This window comes from Pristiophorus japonicus, chromosome 2, assembly GCF_044704955.1.
Source record: "Pristiophorus japonicus isolate sPriJap1 chromosome 2, sPriJap1.hap1, whole genome shotgun sequence".
Classification (NCBI taxonomy): Eukaryota; Metazoa; Chordata; class Chondrichthyes; family Pristiophoridae; genus Pristiophorus; species Pristiophorus japonicus.
In genome coordinates this window covers 54,089,760-54,104,293 of record NC_091978.1, presented here as the reverse complement: position 1 = coordinate 54,104,293, position 14,534 = coordinate 54,089,760, and the positions used below count along the sequence as shown (strand labels likewise).

Below are 14,534 nucleotides of genomic sequence, written 5' to 3'. Positions count from 1 at the left end.
TTGGCTCAGAGACAGGAAGCTAAGGGTAATGGTTGATGAGTGTTTTTGTGACTGAAAGGATGTTTCCAGTGGGGTTCCACAGGGCTCAGTGCTCGAACCCTTGATTTTTGTGGTATATATCAATGATTGGTACTTGAATGTAGGGGGTATAAATAAGAAGTTTGCAGATGATACAAAAATTGGCCATGTGGTTGATAAAGGAGAAGAAAGCTGTAGACTATAGGAAAATATCAGTGGACTGGTCAGGTGGTCAGAACAGTGGCAACTGGAATTCAATACGGAGAAGTGTGAGGTAATGCATTTGGGAAGGGCTAACAAGACAAGGGAATACATAACAAATGGTAGGGCACTGAGCAGTGTAGAGGAACAAAGGGACCTTGGAGTGCATGTGCAGATCCCTGAAGGTACCAGGACAGGTAGATAAGGTGGTTAAGAAAGCATTCTGGATACTTGCATTTATTAGCCGAGGCACAGAATACAAGAGCAGGGAGGTTATGCGTGAACTATATAAAACACTGGTTAGGCCACAGCTAGATAACTGTGTGCAATTCTGTTCACCACATTACAGGAAAGATGTGATTGCGCTAGAGAAGGTACAGAGGAGATTTACGAGGATGTTGCCTGGACTAGATAATTTTAGCTATGAGGAAAGATTGGATAGGCTGGGATTGTTTTCTTTGGAACAGAGGAGGCTGAGGGGAGATATAATTGAGGTGTATAAAATTAGGAGGGGACCAGAGTGGATAGAGCGTACATATTTCCCTGAGTAAAGGGTCAATAACCAGAAGGCAGTGATTTACAGTAATTGGGCTGAGGTTTAGAGGAGAATTTCTTCACCCAAAGCATGTTGACTGTCTGGAACTCACTGCCTGAAAGGATGGTAGATGCAGAAACCCTCACCACATTCAAAAAGTACTTGGATGTGCACTTGAAGAACACACAAGGCTACGGACCTAGAGCTGGATAGCCTCTTGTTGGCCGGCATGGACACGATGGGTAAATGACAGCCTCCTATGCTGTAAATTTCTATGATTCTATGATTTTCTAGCAGCTTCGTCTGCCTGATGGTTGATTGACAGCCGAATCCGCGCATGCGCAGGCGGAACCGAGCCTCGGTCACAATCGGTAATAACCGCGCATGTCCAGAGGATATAAACCACCCCCGTCACACCCGTAGCTGCGCATGCGCGCTCGGATCCTGTGGCACGGAGTCGGTGCGGGGCCTTCCGGGGAGAGGCGGAGGCGTTTGTGTCCGATAAAGAGTCTCAATCGGTGACACAAAGTGAGTTTTCTCCGCTCTGAATAGGTAGAGAAGCGCAGGGGGGGGGTGACGGAAGGGTGGATTGGGAGAGAATGAAGGGAAATACAAAACCCGAGAGTTCGCCGCTCCAGGCACACGTGACGCGGGCCCACGGCCTGATTGACGGGAGCTTCTGACCAATGGGCGCGAGAGAGGCGGGGCTGGAGGAGTGAGCCGGCAGCGGGTCTTCCAACCAATCGGGGAGTCCGAGAGGCAGGACTTGCGCTGGTGATTGTGTGACCTGCAGTCTCGTGACTTTCTGCAGTCCTTTATTCAGGGCCTGTGCCCAGGGGAGGCTGTGGGCATTTGTTCCCCTTATTGGGCCAAGGCTCGTTGTCTCACAACCCACTGGCTCAGATTTTAAGTGCTAGCTGTGGCTCAGTTGGCAGCGCACTTGCCCCTGAGTCAGAAGGTTAGAAACATGGAAAATAGGTGCAGGAGTAGGCCATCTGGCCCTTCAAGCCTGCACCACCATTCAATAAGATCATGGCTGATCATTCCTTCAGTACCCTGTTCCTGCTTTCACTCCATACCCCTTGATCCCTTTAGCCGTAAGGGCCATATCCAACTCCTTCTTGAACATATCCAATGAACTGGCATCAACAACTCTCTGCGGTAGGGTTTTTCCACTGGTCAACAACTCTCTGAGTGAAGAAGTTCCTCCTCATCTCAGACCTAAATGGCTTACCCCTTATCCTAAGACTATGTCCCTTGGTTTGGGACTTCCCCCAACATCGGGAACATTCTTCCTGCATCTAACCTGTCCAGTCCTGTCAGAATTTTATATGTTCTATGAGATCCCCTCGCATCCTTCTAAACTCCAGTGAATACAGGCCCAGTCGACCCAGTCTCTCCTCATATGTCAGTCCTGCCATCCCAGGAATCAGTCAGGTGAATCTCTGCTGCACTCCCTCAATAGCAAGAACATCCTCCTAGGAGACCAAAACTGAACACAGTATTCCAGGTGGGGCCTCACCAAGGCCCTGTACAACTGCAGTAAGACTTCGCTGCTCCTATACTCCAATCCCCTTGCTGTGAAGGCCAACATACCATTTGCCTTCTTCACCGCCTGCTGTACCTGCATGCCAACCTTCAATGACTGATGAATCATGACACCCAGGTCTCGCTGCACCTCCCCTTTTCCTAATCTGCCGCCATTCAGATAATAATCTGTCTTTGTGTTTTTGCCCCCAAAGTGGATAACCTCACATTTATCCACATTATACTGCATTTGCCATGTATTTACCCACTCGCCTAACCAGTCCAAATCACCCTGCAGCCTCTTAGCATCTTCCTCACAGCTCACATCGCCACCCAGTTTAGTGTCATCTGAAAACTTGGAGATATTACACTCAATTCCTTCATCTAAATCATTGATGTATATTGTAAAGAGCTGGGGTCCCAGCACTGACCCCTGCGGCACTCCACTAGTCACTGCCTGCCATTCTGAAAAAGACCCGTTAATCCTTCCTGTCTGCCAACCAGTTCTCTATCCACGTTAGTACATTACCCCCCAATACCATGTGCTTTGATTTTGCACACCAATCTCTTGTGTGTGGGACCTTGTCAAAAGCCTTTTGAAAGTCCAAATACACCACATCCACTGGTTCTCCCCTGTCCACTCTACTAGTTACATCCTCAAAAAATTCCAGAAGATTTGTTAAGCATGATTTCCCCTTCATAAATCCATGCTAACTTGGACCAATCCTGTCACTGCTTTCCAAATGTGCTGCTATTTCATCCTTAATGATTGATTCCAACATTTTCCCCACTACTGATGTCAGGCTAACTGGTCTATAATTACCTATTTTCTCTCCCTCCTTTTTTAAAAAGTGGTGTTACATTAGCAACCCTCCAGTCCATAGGAACTGATCCAGAGTCGATAGACTGTTGGAAAATTATCACCAATGCATCCATTATTTCTAGGGCTACTTAAGTACTGTGGGATGTAGACTATCAGGCCCTGGGCATTTATTGGCCTTTAATCCCATTAATTTTCCTAACACAATTTCCCACCTAATAAGGATATCCTTCAGTTCCTCCTTCTCACTATATCTTCGGACCCTAAGGTTATTTGTGTCTTCCTTTGTGAAGACAGAACCAAAGTACTTGTTCAATTGGTCTGCCATTTCTTTGTTCCCCATTATAAATTCACCCGAATCCGACTGCAAGGAACCAACGTTTGTCTTCACTTATCTTTTTCTCTTCACATATCTATAGAAGCTTTTGCAGTCAGTTTTTATATTTGTGGCAAGCTTCCTCTCGTACTCTGTTTTCCCCCTCCTTAATTAAACCCTTCGTCCTCCTCTGCTGAATTCTGAATTAGAAAATTCTCCCAGTCCTCCGGCTTGCTACTTTTTCTGGCTAATTTGTATGCCTCTTCATTGGATTTAACACTATCCTTAATTTTCCTTGTTAGCCATGGTTGAGCCACCTTCCCCATTTTATTTTTACTCCAGACAGGGATCTACACTTGTTGAAGTTCGTCCATATAATTTTTAAAGGTTTGCCATTGCCTATCCACTGTCAACCCTTCAAGTATCATTTGCCAGTCTAATCTAGCCAATTCGCGCCTCATACCATCAAAGTTAGCTTAAGCACGGAAGAAGGGCATTTGGCCCGTTGAGCCCATGTTGGCTCTCAGTTTGTACCACTCCCTTGCCCATTCCCCGTAGCCCTGCAATTTTTTTCCCTTCAGGTACTTGTCCAACTCCCTTTTCAAAGATAAAATTGAGTCTGTCTCCACCACCCTTTGAGGAAGTGCATTCCAGATCCTAACCACTCGCGTAAAAAAATATTTTTCTCTGGTTGCTTTTGGTTCTGTGGCCAATCACCTTCAATCTGTGTCCTCTGGTTCTCGACCCTTCTGCTGATGGGAACACCTCTATCAAATCACCTCTCAATTTTTGCTGCTCCAAGGAAAACAACCCCAGCTTCTCCAATCCACTAATTCCTGGAATCATTCTCATAAACTTTTCTGCACCTTCTTTTAGGCCATCACATCCTTCCTAAAGTGCAGTGCACAGAATTGGACACAGTACTCCAGTCAGGGCTGATCCAGTATTTTATACAGGTTCAGCATAATTTTCATACTTTTACATAGAAACATAGAAAATAGGTGCAGGAGTAGGCCATTCAGCCCTTTGAGCCTGCACCACCATTCAGTAAGATCATGGCTGATCATTCACCTCAGTACCCTTTTCCTGCTTTCTCTCCATACCCCTTGATCCCTTTAGCCATAAGGGCCATATCTAAGTCCCTCTTGAATATATCCAATGAACTGGCATCAACAACTCTCTGCGGTAGAGAATTCCACAGGTTAACAACTCTGAGTGAAGAAGTTTCTCCTCATCTCAGTCCGAAATGGCTTACCCCTTACTCTTAGACTGTGTTCTCTGGTTCTGGACTTCCCCAACATCGGGAACATTCTTCCTGCATCTAACCTGTCCAGTCCCGTCAGAATTTTATATGTTTCTATGAGATCCCCTCTCACGCTTCTAAACTCCAGTGAATACACAGTCGATCCAGTCTCTCCTCATATGTCAGTCCTGCCATCCCGGGAATCAGTCTGGTGAACCTTTCGCTGCACTCCCACAATAGTAAGAACGTCCTTCCTCAGATTAGGAGACCAAAACTGAACACAATACTCCAGGTGAGGTCTCACCAGGGCCCTGTATAACTGCAGTAAGACCTCCCTGCTCCTATACTCAAATTCCCTAGCTATGAAGGCCAACATACCATTTGCCTTCACCACCTGCTGTACCTGCATGCCAACTTTCAATGACTGATGTACCATGACACCCAGGTCTCGTTGCACCTCCCCTTTTCCTAATCTGCTGCCATTCAGATAATATTCTGCCTTCGTGTTTTTGCCACCAAAGTGGATAACCTCACATTTATCTACGTTATACTGCATCTGCCTTTTACTGTTTTATAAAGCCCAAGGTCCCGTAAGCCTGTTTAACTGTTTCTTAACCTGCCCTCCCACCTTCAATGATTTATGCACAGAAAGCCCCAGGTCTCTCTGTTTGTGCACCCACTTTAGGATTGTACCCTTTAGTTTATATTTCCTCTTCTCAATGTTCTGCCAAAATGCATCACTTCACATTTTTCTGAGTTAAATTTCATCTGCCACGTATTCGCCCATTTCACCATTTCCTGAAGTCTATCATTCTCCTCCTCACTGTTCTATACATTTACTAGCTTTGAGTCATCAGCATATTTTGAAATTGTGCCCTTTCACCCACATCCAAGTCATTAATATATATCAAGAAAAGCAGTGGTCCAGGAACTGACCCCTGGGGAACACCACTGTATACCTTCCACCAGTCCAAAAAACAACTGTTCACCACTACCCTCTATTTGCTGTCACTTAGCCAATTTCATATCCAGGATGCCGCTGTCCCTTTTAATCCATGGGCTTCAATTTTGCTGTCAAGCCTATTATGTGGCACTTTGTCGAACGACTTTTGGAAATCCATGTACACTACATCAACTGCATTACCCTCATCAACCCTCACTGTTACCTCATCAAAAAAACATGATCAAGTTGGTTTAACACGATTTGTCTTTAGCAAGTCCCAGTGCCCAGGAGATAAATTATTTATGCCTCAGTTATTTTATTCTCACTCTCCACATGTCAGATTTCACACCATCTTCTAAAGGTGCTGGTCAGTACCAAGCTTACGGTTTACATCCCACATAATTGTAGCAGAAAAGCCCCAGAGCTGGACCCCCTTGTACACTCCCAGGGTCATAATCTCCATTACAAGCCCAGAGTTAGAATTCCCATGTACAGTCCCAGGTTTAGAATCCCCATGTACGGTCCCAGGGTTGGAATCCCCATGTACGGTCCCAGGGTTGGAATCATCCTGTACAGTCCCAGGATTAGAATCCGCATGCACGGTTCCAGGATTAGAATCCCCATGTGCTGTCACAGGGTTGGAATCCCCACATACAGTCCCTGGGTTGCAGTGAATTGTGGGTCCCCGGCCGCCATTGGTCAGTGGCTGTGGCTCAGTGCTTTATTACACACTCACGGAAGATCAACGTCCTGAAACGTTTGCTTTGTTTCGCTCTCCACCTGGGTATTTCCAGCATTTTCTGCTTTGATTTCAGATTTCTGTGTGGTGTAGTACTCCCACAGTGTTGTTAGATAGGAAGTCCAGGATTTTCACCCATGTAGGATGTAGTTACGATGTAGGAACAACAATATATGTTCAAGTCAGGATGGTGTGAGACTTGGAGGGTAACTTAGTGGTGATGGTGCTCCCATGCATCTGCTGCCTTGGTCCATCTAGGTGGTAGAGGTTGTGGGTTTTGGAGGTTCTGTCAAAATTCTGGTCATGTTGCAGATGTACAGTGTACCTCACTAGATTCACTAGATGGATTCCTCGAGGGCTGTCTTATGATGAGAGATTGTGTAGAATGGGCCTGTGCTATCTGGAGTTTAGAAGAATGAGGTACTCTCATTGAAACATACATGATTGTGAAGGGGATTGACAGGGTAGATCCTGAGAGGTTGTTTCCCCTGGCTGGAGTTCCTAGAACTAGGAGGCATAGTCTGAGGATAAGGGTTACGCCATTTAAGACTGAGATGAGGAGGAATTTCTTCACTCAGAGGGTTGTGAATCTTTGGAATTCTCTGCCCCAGAGAGCTGTGGATGCTGAATCTCTGAATATATTCAAGTCTGAGATAGATAGATTTTTGGAGTCATGGGAAATCAAGAGATATGTGAGTTGAGGTTGATGATCAGCCATGATCTTATTGAATGACGGAGCAGGCTCGACGGGCTGTAGGGCCAATCCTGCTCCTATTTCTTATGTTCTCACCTATGCCCCCGCTGCCAACTCTCTCTCTTTCCTCCCATAGAGGCCAGAGTCTTGTGTCGGCACAGACCGGGTGGCAGGTTCCCGTCCCGAAAGCACATTAGTGAACAGTTGGATTTTGACAACAATCCAGCAGCTTTCATGGTCACTTTTTTCTGCTGACGGCTGCACAATTAACCAGATTCATTAAGCTTAATTTCACAACCTGCCTTTGTGTTTTTGTGGGTTCTGTCTCACCCTTCCCTTTTCCTGTTTGATATTCATTTTACAGGGGAGGATTTGTAGACTGGAAGCTCAAACCAAACATCACATCAAAATCTGACAATCACTGGATTCACTGGGACTGGAATATCATTGGTCTTTGAACATGGAAGCAAAAAGTACTGTTCACAGTGGGGAGAAACAATACACGTGCTCTGTATGTGGACAAGGATTCAGCCGATTGTCCAAACTGGAGAGACACAAACGCAGTTGCACCCGTGAGAGGCCGTTCACCTGCTGTGAATGTGGGAAGGGTTACACTCAGTCATCCCACCTGCTGAATCACCAGCGAGTTCACACTGGGGAGAGGCCGTTCACCTGCTCTGAGTGTGGGAAGGGCTTTACTCAGTCAACCCTCCTACTGAGACACCAGCGAGTTCATACTGGGGAGAGGCCGTACACCTGCTCTGAGTGTGGGAAGGGCTTTAGTCAGTCGGCCAACCTGCTGAGACACCAGCGAGTTCACACTGGGGAGAGGCCGTTCACCTGCTGTGAATGTGGGAAGAGATTCACTCAGTCATCCCACCTGCTAACACACCAGCGAGGTCACACTGGGGAGAGGCCATTCACCTGCTCTGAGTGTGGGAAGGGATTCACTCAGTCATCCGACCTACTGGCACACGAAAGAGTTCACACTGGGGAGAGGCCGTTCACCTGCTCGGAGTGTGGGAAGCGTTACATTCGGTCATCCCACCTGCTGATACACCAGCGAGTTCACACCGGGGAGAGACCGTTCACCTGCTCTGAGTGTGGGAAGGGATTCACTCTGTCATCCACCCTCCTGACACACCAGCGAGTTCACACAGGGGAGAGGCCGTTCACCTGCTCTTAGTGTGGGGATGGATTCACTCAGTCATCTGGCTTGCTGAGACACTAGAAAGGTCACAAGTGACTGCAGGAATTGGATTCTGCTGTATTGCTGTTGTTAATCACATCCAGGACTAAACCATGTTAATTCTGATAGTTGGGGTTTGTTTCTGCTGATGTTAATAATCCCTATAACTGGGGCTGGAGTTCAATATTCTGGATACATATCAAATAAATCAAAGGGTGAATGATCAGATTGACACTTGCCCCTAAAAGGTGAGTAAAATACTGCTGATTGTGTTTGGCTCCAGGAAAGAGAAGTTTAGTCTAAGTTAGAAACTCAAACAGACGCTTCACTGCAGACAGATCGCCACGGCAACACTAATGAGACATTCCATTCAATGTACCCACTGGTTGGAAACTAATCAGATCAGGGGAAAGAACAGGGTTTGTCTGTTATTAACCACAATATGAGATTAACCCAGAGTGAGCAACAGAATAGATTAATTATAAATGTGTGATGTTTATACCTATAATTGTGAAACTATAAGAATTAACAGCAGGCAGGAGTTTAGGGATAATGAGAAAATTAGTGAAGAAAAGTAATTGCTGTGAACTAGGTAATCACAGCATAGGGAAGTTCCAGCTGTCTTTTCTCCGCTTCCTGTCAAAAGCCAGCAGAGAAGACAGAGTTCGGTGCCAGAAATGGATCACTGCAGGGTATAAAAGTGAGGTGATTCTGATGTAAAGGGGCAGTCGGGACTGGAGACAACGGAGATCAAGCTTGGGGAGCCCAAGATTCCATCCAGCGGGCTGACCTCGTGTCAGTTACTGTGGACATGTGGGACTTGTATGTTTACTCTGATTGATGGAGCAATTTAAGATGTGGTAGAGGACAGATAATCTGCTCATCTTATATTTCTTAAGGTGTTAAAGGTTCTGACACTAGACTCTCGAACCTGCTAATTAATAAGGCATTGCATTAGCTAGAATCTGACACCTCTTTACTCACTGCTCCTTTTAAAGTTTTACCATTAAATGTATTTTTCCCACCATTGTCTTCCTCCCAAAATGTATCATCGCACATTTCTCTGCATTAAATTCCAGCTGACATCAACCTGCCCCATTTACTAACTTGTGTTTTTACACAGAAGTCACTTGCAGTCCTCCTCACGGTTGGCCATGGTCCCAGTTTTGGTCTTATCTGGAGATTATGATCTTGTGCCCCATATACCCAAGCCCAGTTAATTTCTCTATATTGAGCAGAGACCTGGGGGGATACTACTGTATATATCCCTCCAGTGTGAAGAACATCCATTAACCACGACTATCTATTTTCTGCCCTTTACCCAACTTCCTATCCATGCTGCCCACTCCCTTTAATACCGTGAACCTTAATTTGATCAACAAGCCTCCTGTCTGGCACCTTTATCAGATACCTTTTGACAATCCATCGACAACATCCACTGCATTTCCTTTCTCACTATACTGTGTTATTTCCTGAAATAATCCTTGCTGTCTGTCCTGAATGAATCCATTTCACTACCAATGTTTGCTCCACCCCACAGGGTTTCATCTGTTAAAGGTTAAAGCTATTATAACAGATCGGTCCAGTTTCCTCCTGGAGAGAAATCAGCTTTAACAATGGGGCAGTCTCAGCCAATGAGGGAGATCCAGACGCCGCCCCACCCACTGGGTGCTGCAAGTCCCACCCCTCACACACTCTGATTAGTTGGAGGACCGACTGCCCACTTGATCCTCCAGCCCCACTCCTCCTATTGGTCCAGAGCAGCCATCCATCACCCAGGTAATGTGAGCTGAGCATGCATGGGCGGCAGTGGTGACTATGGATAAGACAGTAGGTGAGAGATGGGCAGGGGAAGCGGGCTTCACACACACAGAGTGTGGGCCCAGACCTGACAGAAAACATTCCGCATCATCTGCTTTCGAAACACTCGGTGTGGGCCTCAGGTCCCGAACAAGAACCTCCAGGGTCCGGTGTTTGTCCCATGCGGGGCGGCAGCTGCAGGGCTTTCTCCCGGTGACAGGCCCGGGTTAACGGCCACCATTTTGAGAGGCTCAGTGTGCAGCAGGGCACATACACAGCCCCCTTGGGCAGGAACCAGGAGGAGAGAATGTTGTGAATTTCTATCCTGGACTCACAGTGATGGCTTTTGTAAACTCCTGTTACAGGCTGTGAGAAGGGCAGCATTTACAGACCGCAAACTTAAACCAAACAAGATCTGACACAGTCACTCCATTCATCAGGGCCTGAATAGCATCGACCTTTGAATGTGGAAGGAGAAATGTTTGTGGGAAAAGATTTCAAACATGAGTGTGACTGGAAAAGCACCAAGACACACAGCCGAGTGAGAGTGTTCCAGTGCACTGACTGTGGAAAGAGCTTTAATCGGTTACACAGCCTGAAAAAACATCGCACCATTCACAGCGTGTTGTATGTGTGGACGAGGCTGCAACTGATTGTCCAACCTGGAGAGACACAAGGACACCCACACCACGTAGAAACCGTGGAAATGTTGGAAGGGATTCAATTGCCCATCCCACCTGGAAAGTCATCGAAGCAGTCACACAGGGGAGAGTCTGCTCACCTACTTAGTGTGTGGGAAGGGATTCCGGCCTGTAGTCACACCAGCGAGTTCACACTGGAGAGAGGCCGTTCAGTTGTTCCCACTGTAGAAAGAAGTTCAGGCAGTCATTGAACCTCACTGATAAGCAACCGTTTAAATATTCTGAGTGTGAGATTAGTTATAAAAGCAGAAGTGACCTGCTCTGAGTGTGTAAAGGGATTCACTCACTCATCCCACCTAGTGAAATATCAGCAAGTTCACAAGTGACAGCAGGGGTTGGATTCTGCTGTTAGTGCTGCTGTTAATCACATCCAGGACTGAAACATGTTCATTCTGACAGTTGGGGTTTGTTTCCACTTGTTCATAAACGCCAGCCCAGTTATAGGGGTTAATATTCTGGATATCTGCCAAATAAATCGGCTTTGCTTCAACCACACGTGTTGAGTCCTTGATTTCTCTAAGAAATATGTGGAGACTAATTGATGTTCTGTTGCCGACTTCAATTTTCAGGCCTTTTCTACTTTCTAATTCTAGATTATTTCAGTTCTCATACCTTCGGTTACTCTCGTGGACAAGTCCCAGTTTCCCATACCTTGCAGGGTGCCTCTCCTAGCCTAGGTATCCAGGGATGGTCTCGGTAGCCCACCGGGGATCACTAAACACAAAACCCAGTCTGTTAATTGTTTTCAGCTACAGGACTGAGTGTGTGCCCCACAGCATCTCTCTGACTTTCAATGTGTGAATAGAGCAGTGAGCCTGCAAACCTGGTTTACATTTAAATTTGAATCCACTCAGCAAATGCATTTCAAATAATGGACAAAAAGACACGAGAGATGTGAAGACATTTTTTTATACTCAACGAGTTGTTGCAATCATAGAATCATAGAAGTTTACAGCACAGAAGGAGGCCATTTTGGTCCATGCCAGCCAACAAGAAACTATGCAGCCTAATCCCACTTGCCTGCTCTAGGTCCATAACCTTGCAGAGAACGACACTTCAAGTGCACATCCAAGTATTTTCCCCTCAAATCCCTTCTAAACCTACCAATTACTTTACATTTATGCCCCCTGGTTGTTGACCCCTTTGCTAAGGGAATTAGGCCCTTTCTATCCACTATAGGCCCCTCATAATGTTATACACCTCAATGAGATTTCCCCTCAGCCTCCTCTGTTCCAAGGAAAACCAACCGAGCCTATCCAATCTGTCCTCATAGCTAAGATTCTCCACTCTCGGTACCATCCTCTTAAATCTCTGTACCCTCCCTAGTGCAAACACATCCTTCCTGTAAAGTGGTGACCAGAACTGCACACAGTACTATCGCTGTGGCCTAACTAGTGTTTTATACAGATCAAGCATAATCTCCGTGCTCTTATATTCTATGCCTCGGCTAATAAAGTCAAGTATCCCGAATGCTTTCTTAACTAGAAACATAGAAATTAGGTGCAGGTGCAGGAGCAGGCCATTCGGCCCTTTGAGCCTGCACCGCCATTCAATATCATATGATCATTCAACCTCTTTCCTGCTTTCTCTCTGTACCCCTTGATCCCTTTGGCTGGAAGGGCCATATCTAACTCGCTGTTGAATATATCGAACAAACTGGCCTCAACAACTTGCTGTGGTAGAGAATTCCATAGGTTAACCACTCTGCGTGAAGAAGTTTCTCCTCATCTCGGTCCTAAATGGCTTATCCCTTATTCTGAGACTGTGACCCCTGGTTCTGGAACTCCCCAACAATGGCAACATTCTTCCTGCCTCTAACCTGTCCAATCCCCTCCATCAGAATTTTATGTTTCTACGAGATCCCCCCTCATTCTTCTAAACTCCAGTGTATACAAGCCCAGTTGATCCAGTCTCTCCTCATAGGTCAGTCCTGCCATCCTCGGAATCAATTTGGTGAACCTTCGCTGTACTCCCTCAATAGCAAGAACGTCCTTCCTCAGATTAGGAGACCAAAACTGAACACACTGTTCCAGGTGTGGCCTCACCAAGGCTGTGGACAACTGCAGTAAGACCTCCCTGCTCCTATACTCAAATCCCCTAGCTATGAAGGCCAACATGCCATTTGCCTTCTTCACCGCCTGCTGTACCTGCATGCCAAACTTCAATGACTGATGTACCATGACACCCAGGTCTCGTTGCAACTTCCCTTTTCCTAGTCTGCCGTGATTCAGATAATATTCTGTCTTCCTGTTTTTGCCACCAAAGTGGATAACCTCACATTTATCCACATTATACTGCATCTGCCATGCATTTGCCCACTCACCTAATCTGTCCAAGTCACCCTGCAGCCTCTTAGCATCCTCCTCACAGCTCACATCGCCAGTCATAAGAACATAAGAATTAGGAACAGGAGTAGGCCATCCAGCCCCTCAAGCCTGCTCCGCCATTCAACAAGATCATGGCTGATCTGCCCATGGACTCAGCTCCACTTACCCGCCCGCTCCCCTTAACCCTTAATTCCCTTAATGAATAAAAATCTTATCTATCTGTGATTTGAATACATTTAATGAGCTAGCCTCAACTGCTTCCCTGGGCAGAGAATTCCACAGATTCACAACCCTCTGGGAGAAGAAATTCCTTCTCAACTCGGTTTTAAATTGGCTCCCCCGTATTTTGAGGCTGTGCCCCCGTGTTCTAGTCTCCCCGACCAGTGGAAACAACCTCTCTGCCTCTATCTTGTCTATCCCTTTCATTATTTTAAATGTTTCTTTAAGATCACCCCTCATCCTTCTGAACTCCAATGGGTAAAGACCCAGTCTACTTTATCATAAGGTAACCCCCTCATCTCCAGAATCAGCCAAGTGAATCGTCTCTGTACCCCCTCCAAAGCTAGTACATCCTTCCTTAAGTAAGGTGACCAAAACTGCACGCAGTACTCCAGGTGCGGCCTCACCAATACCCTTATACAGTTGCAGCAGGACCTCCCTGCTTTTGTACTCCATCCCTCTCGCAATGAAGGCCAACATTCCATTCACCTTCCTGATTACCTGCTGCACCTGCAAACCAACTTTTTGGGATTCATGCACAAGGACCCCCAGGTCCCTCTGCACCGCATCATGTTGTAATTTCTCCCCATTCAAATAATATTCCCTTTTACTGTTTTTTTTTTCCCCCCAAGGTGGATGACCTCACATTTTCCGACATTGTATTCCATCTGCCAAACCTTAGCCCATTCGCTTAACCTATCTAAATCTCTTTGCAGCCTCTCTGTGTCCTCTACACAACCCGCTTTCCCACTAATCTTTGTGTCATCTGCAAATTTTGTTACACTACACTCTGTCCCCTCTTTCAGGTCATCTATGTATATTGTAAACAGTTGTGGTCCCAGCACCGATCTCTGTGGCACACCACTAACCACTGATTTCCAACCCGAAAAGCACCCATTTATCCCGACTCTCTGCTTTCTGTTAGCCAGCCAATTCTCTATCCATGCTAATACCTTTCCTCTGACTCCGCGTACCTTTATCTTCTGCAGTAACCTTTTGTGTGGCACCTTATCGAATGCCTTTTGGAAATCTAAATACACCACATCCATCGGTACACCTCTATCCACCATGCTCGTTATATCCTCAAAAAATTCCAGTAAATTAGTTAAACATGATGTCCCCTTCATGAATCCATGTTGCGTCTGCTTGATTGCACTATTCCTATCTAGATGTCCCGCTATTTCTTCCTTAATGATAGCTTCAAGCATTTTCCCCACTACAGATGTTAAACTAACTGGCCTATAGTTACCTGCCTTTTGTCT

The 14,534-nt window shown here is 46.1% G+C and overlaps 1 protein-coding gene across 1 annotated transcript; it reads left to right on the top strand.

Moving 5' to 3' along the window:
- Positions 1–1,196: 1,196 nt before the first annotated feature.
- Positions 1,197–11,216, top strand: LOC139238077 (zinc finger protein 436-like). Its single transcript, XM_070867440.1, has 2 exons — positions 1,197–1,282; positions 7,401–11,216. Exon 2 carries the CDS (start codon positions 7,497–7,499, stop codon positions 8,220–8,222), a length of 726 nt encoding a protein of 241 aa, XP_070723541.1. The 5' UTR covers positions 1,197–1,282; positions 7,401–7,496; the 3' UTR covers positions 8,223–11,216.
- Positions 11,217–14,534: the final 3,318 nt, after the last annotated feature.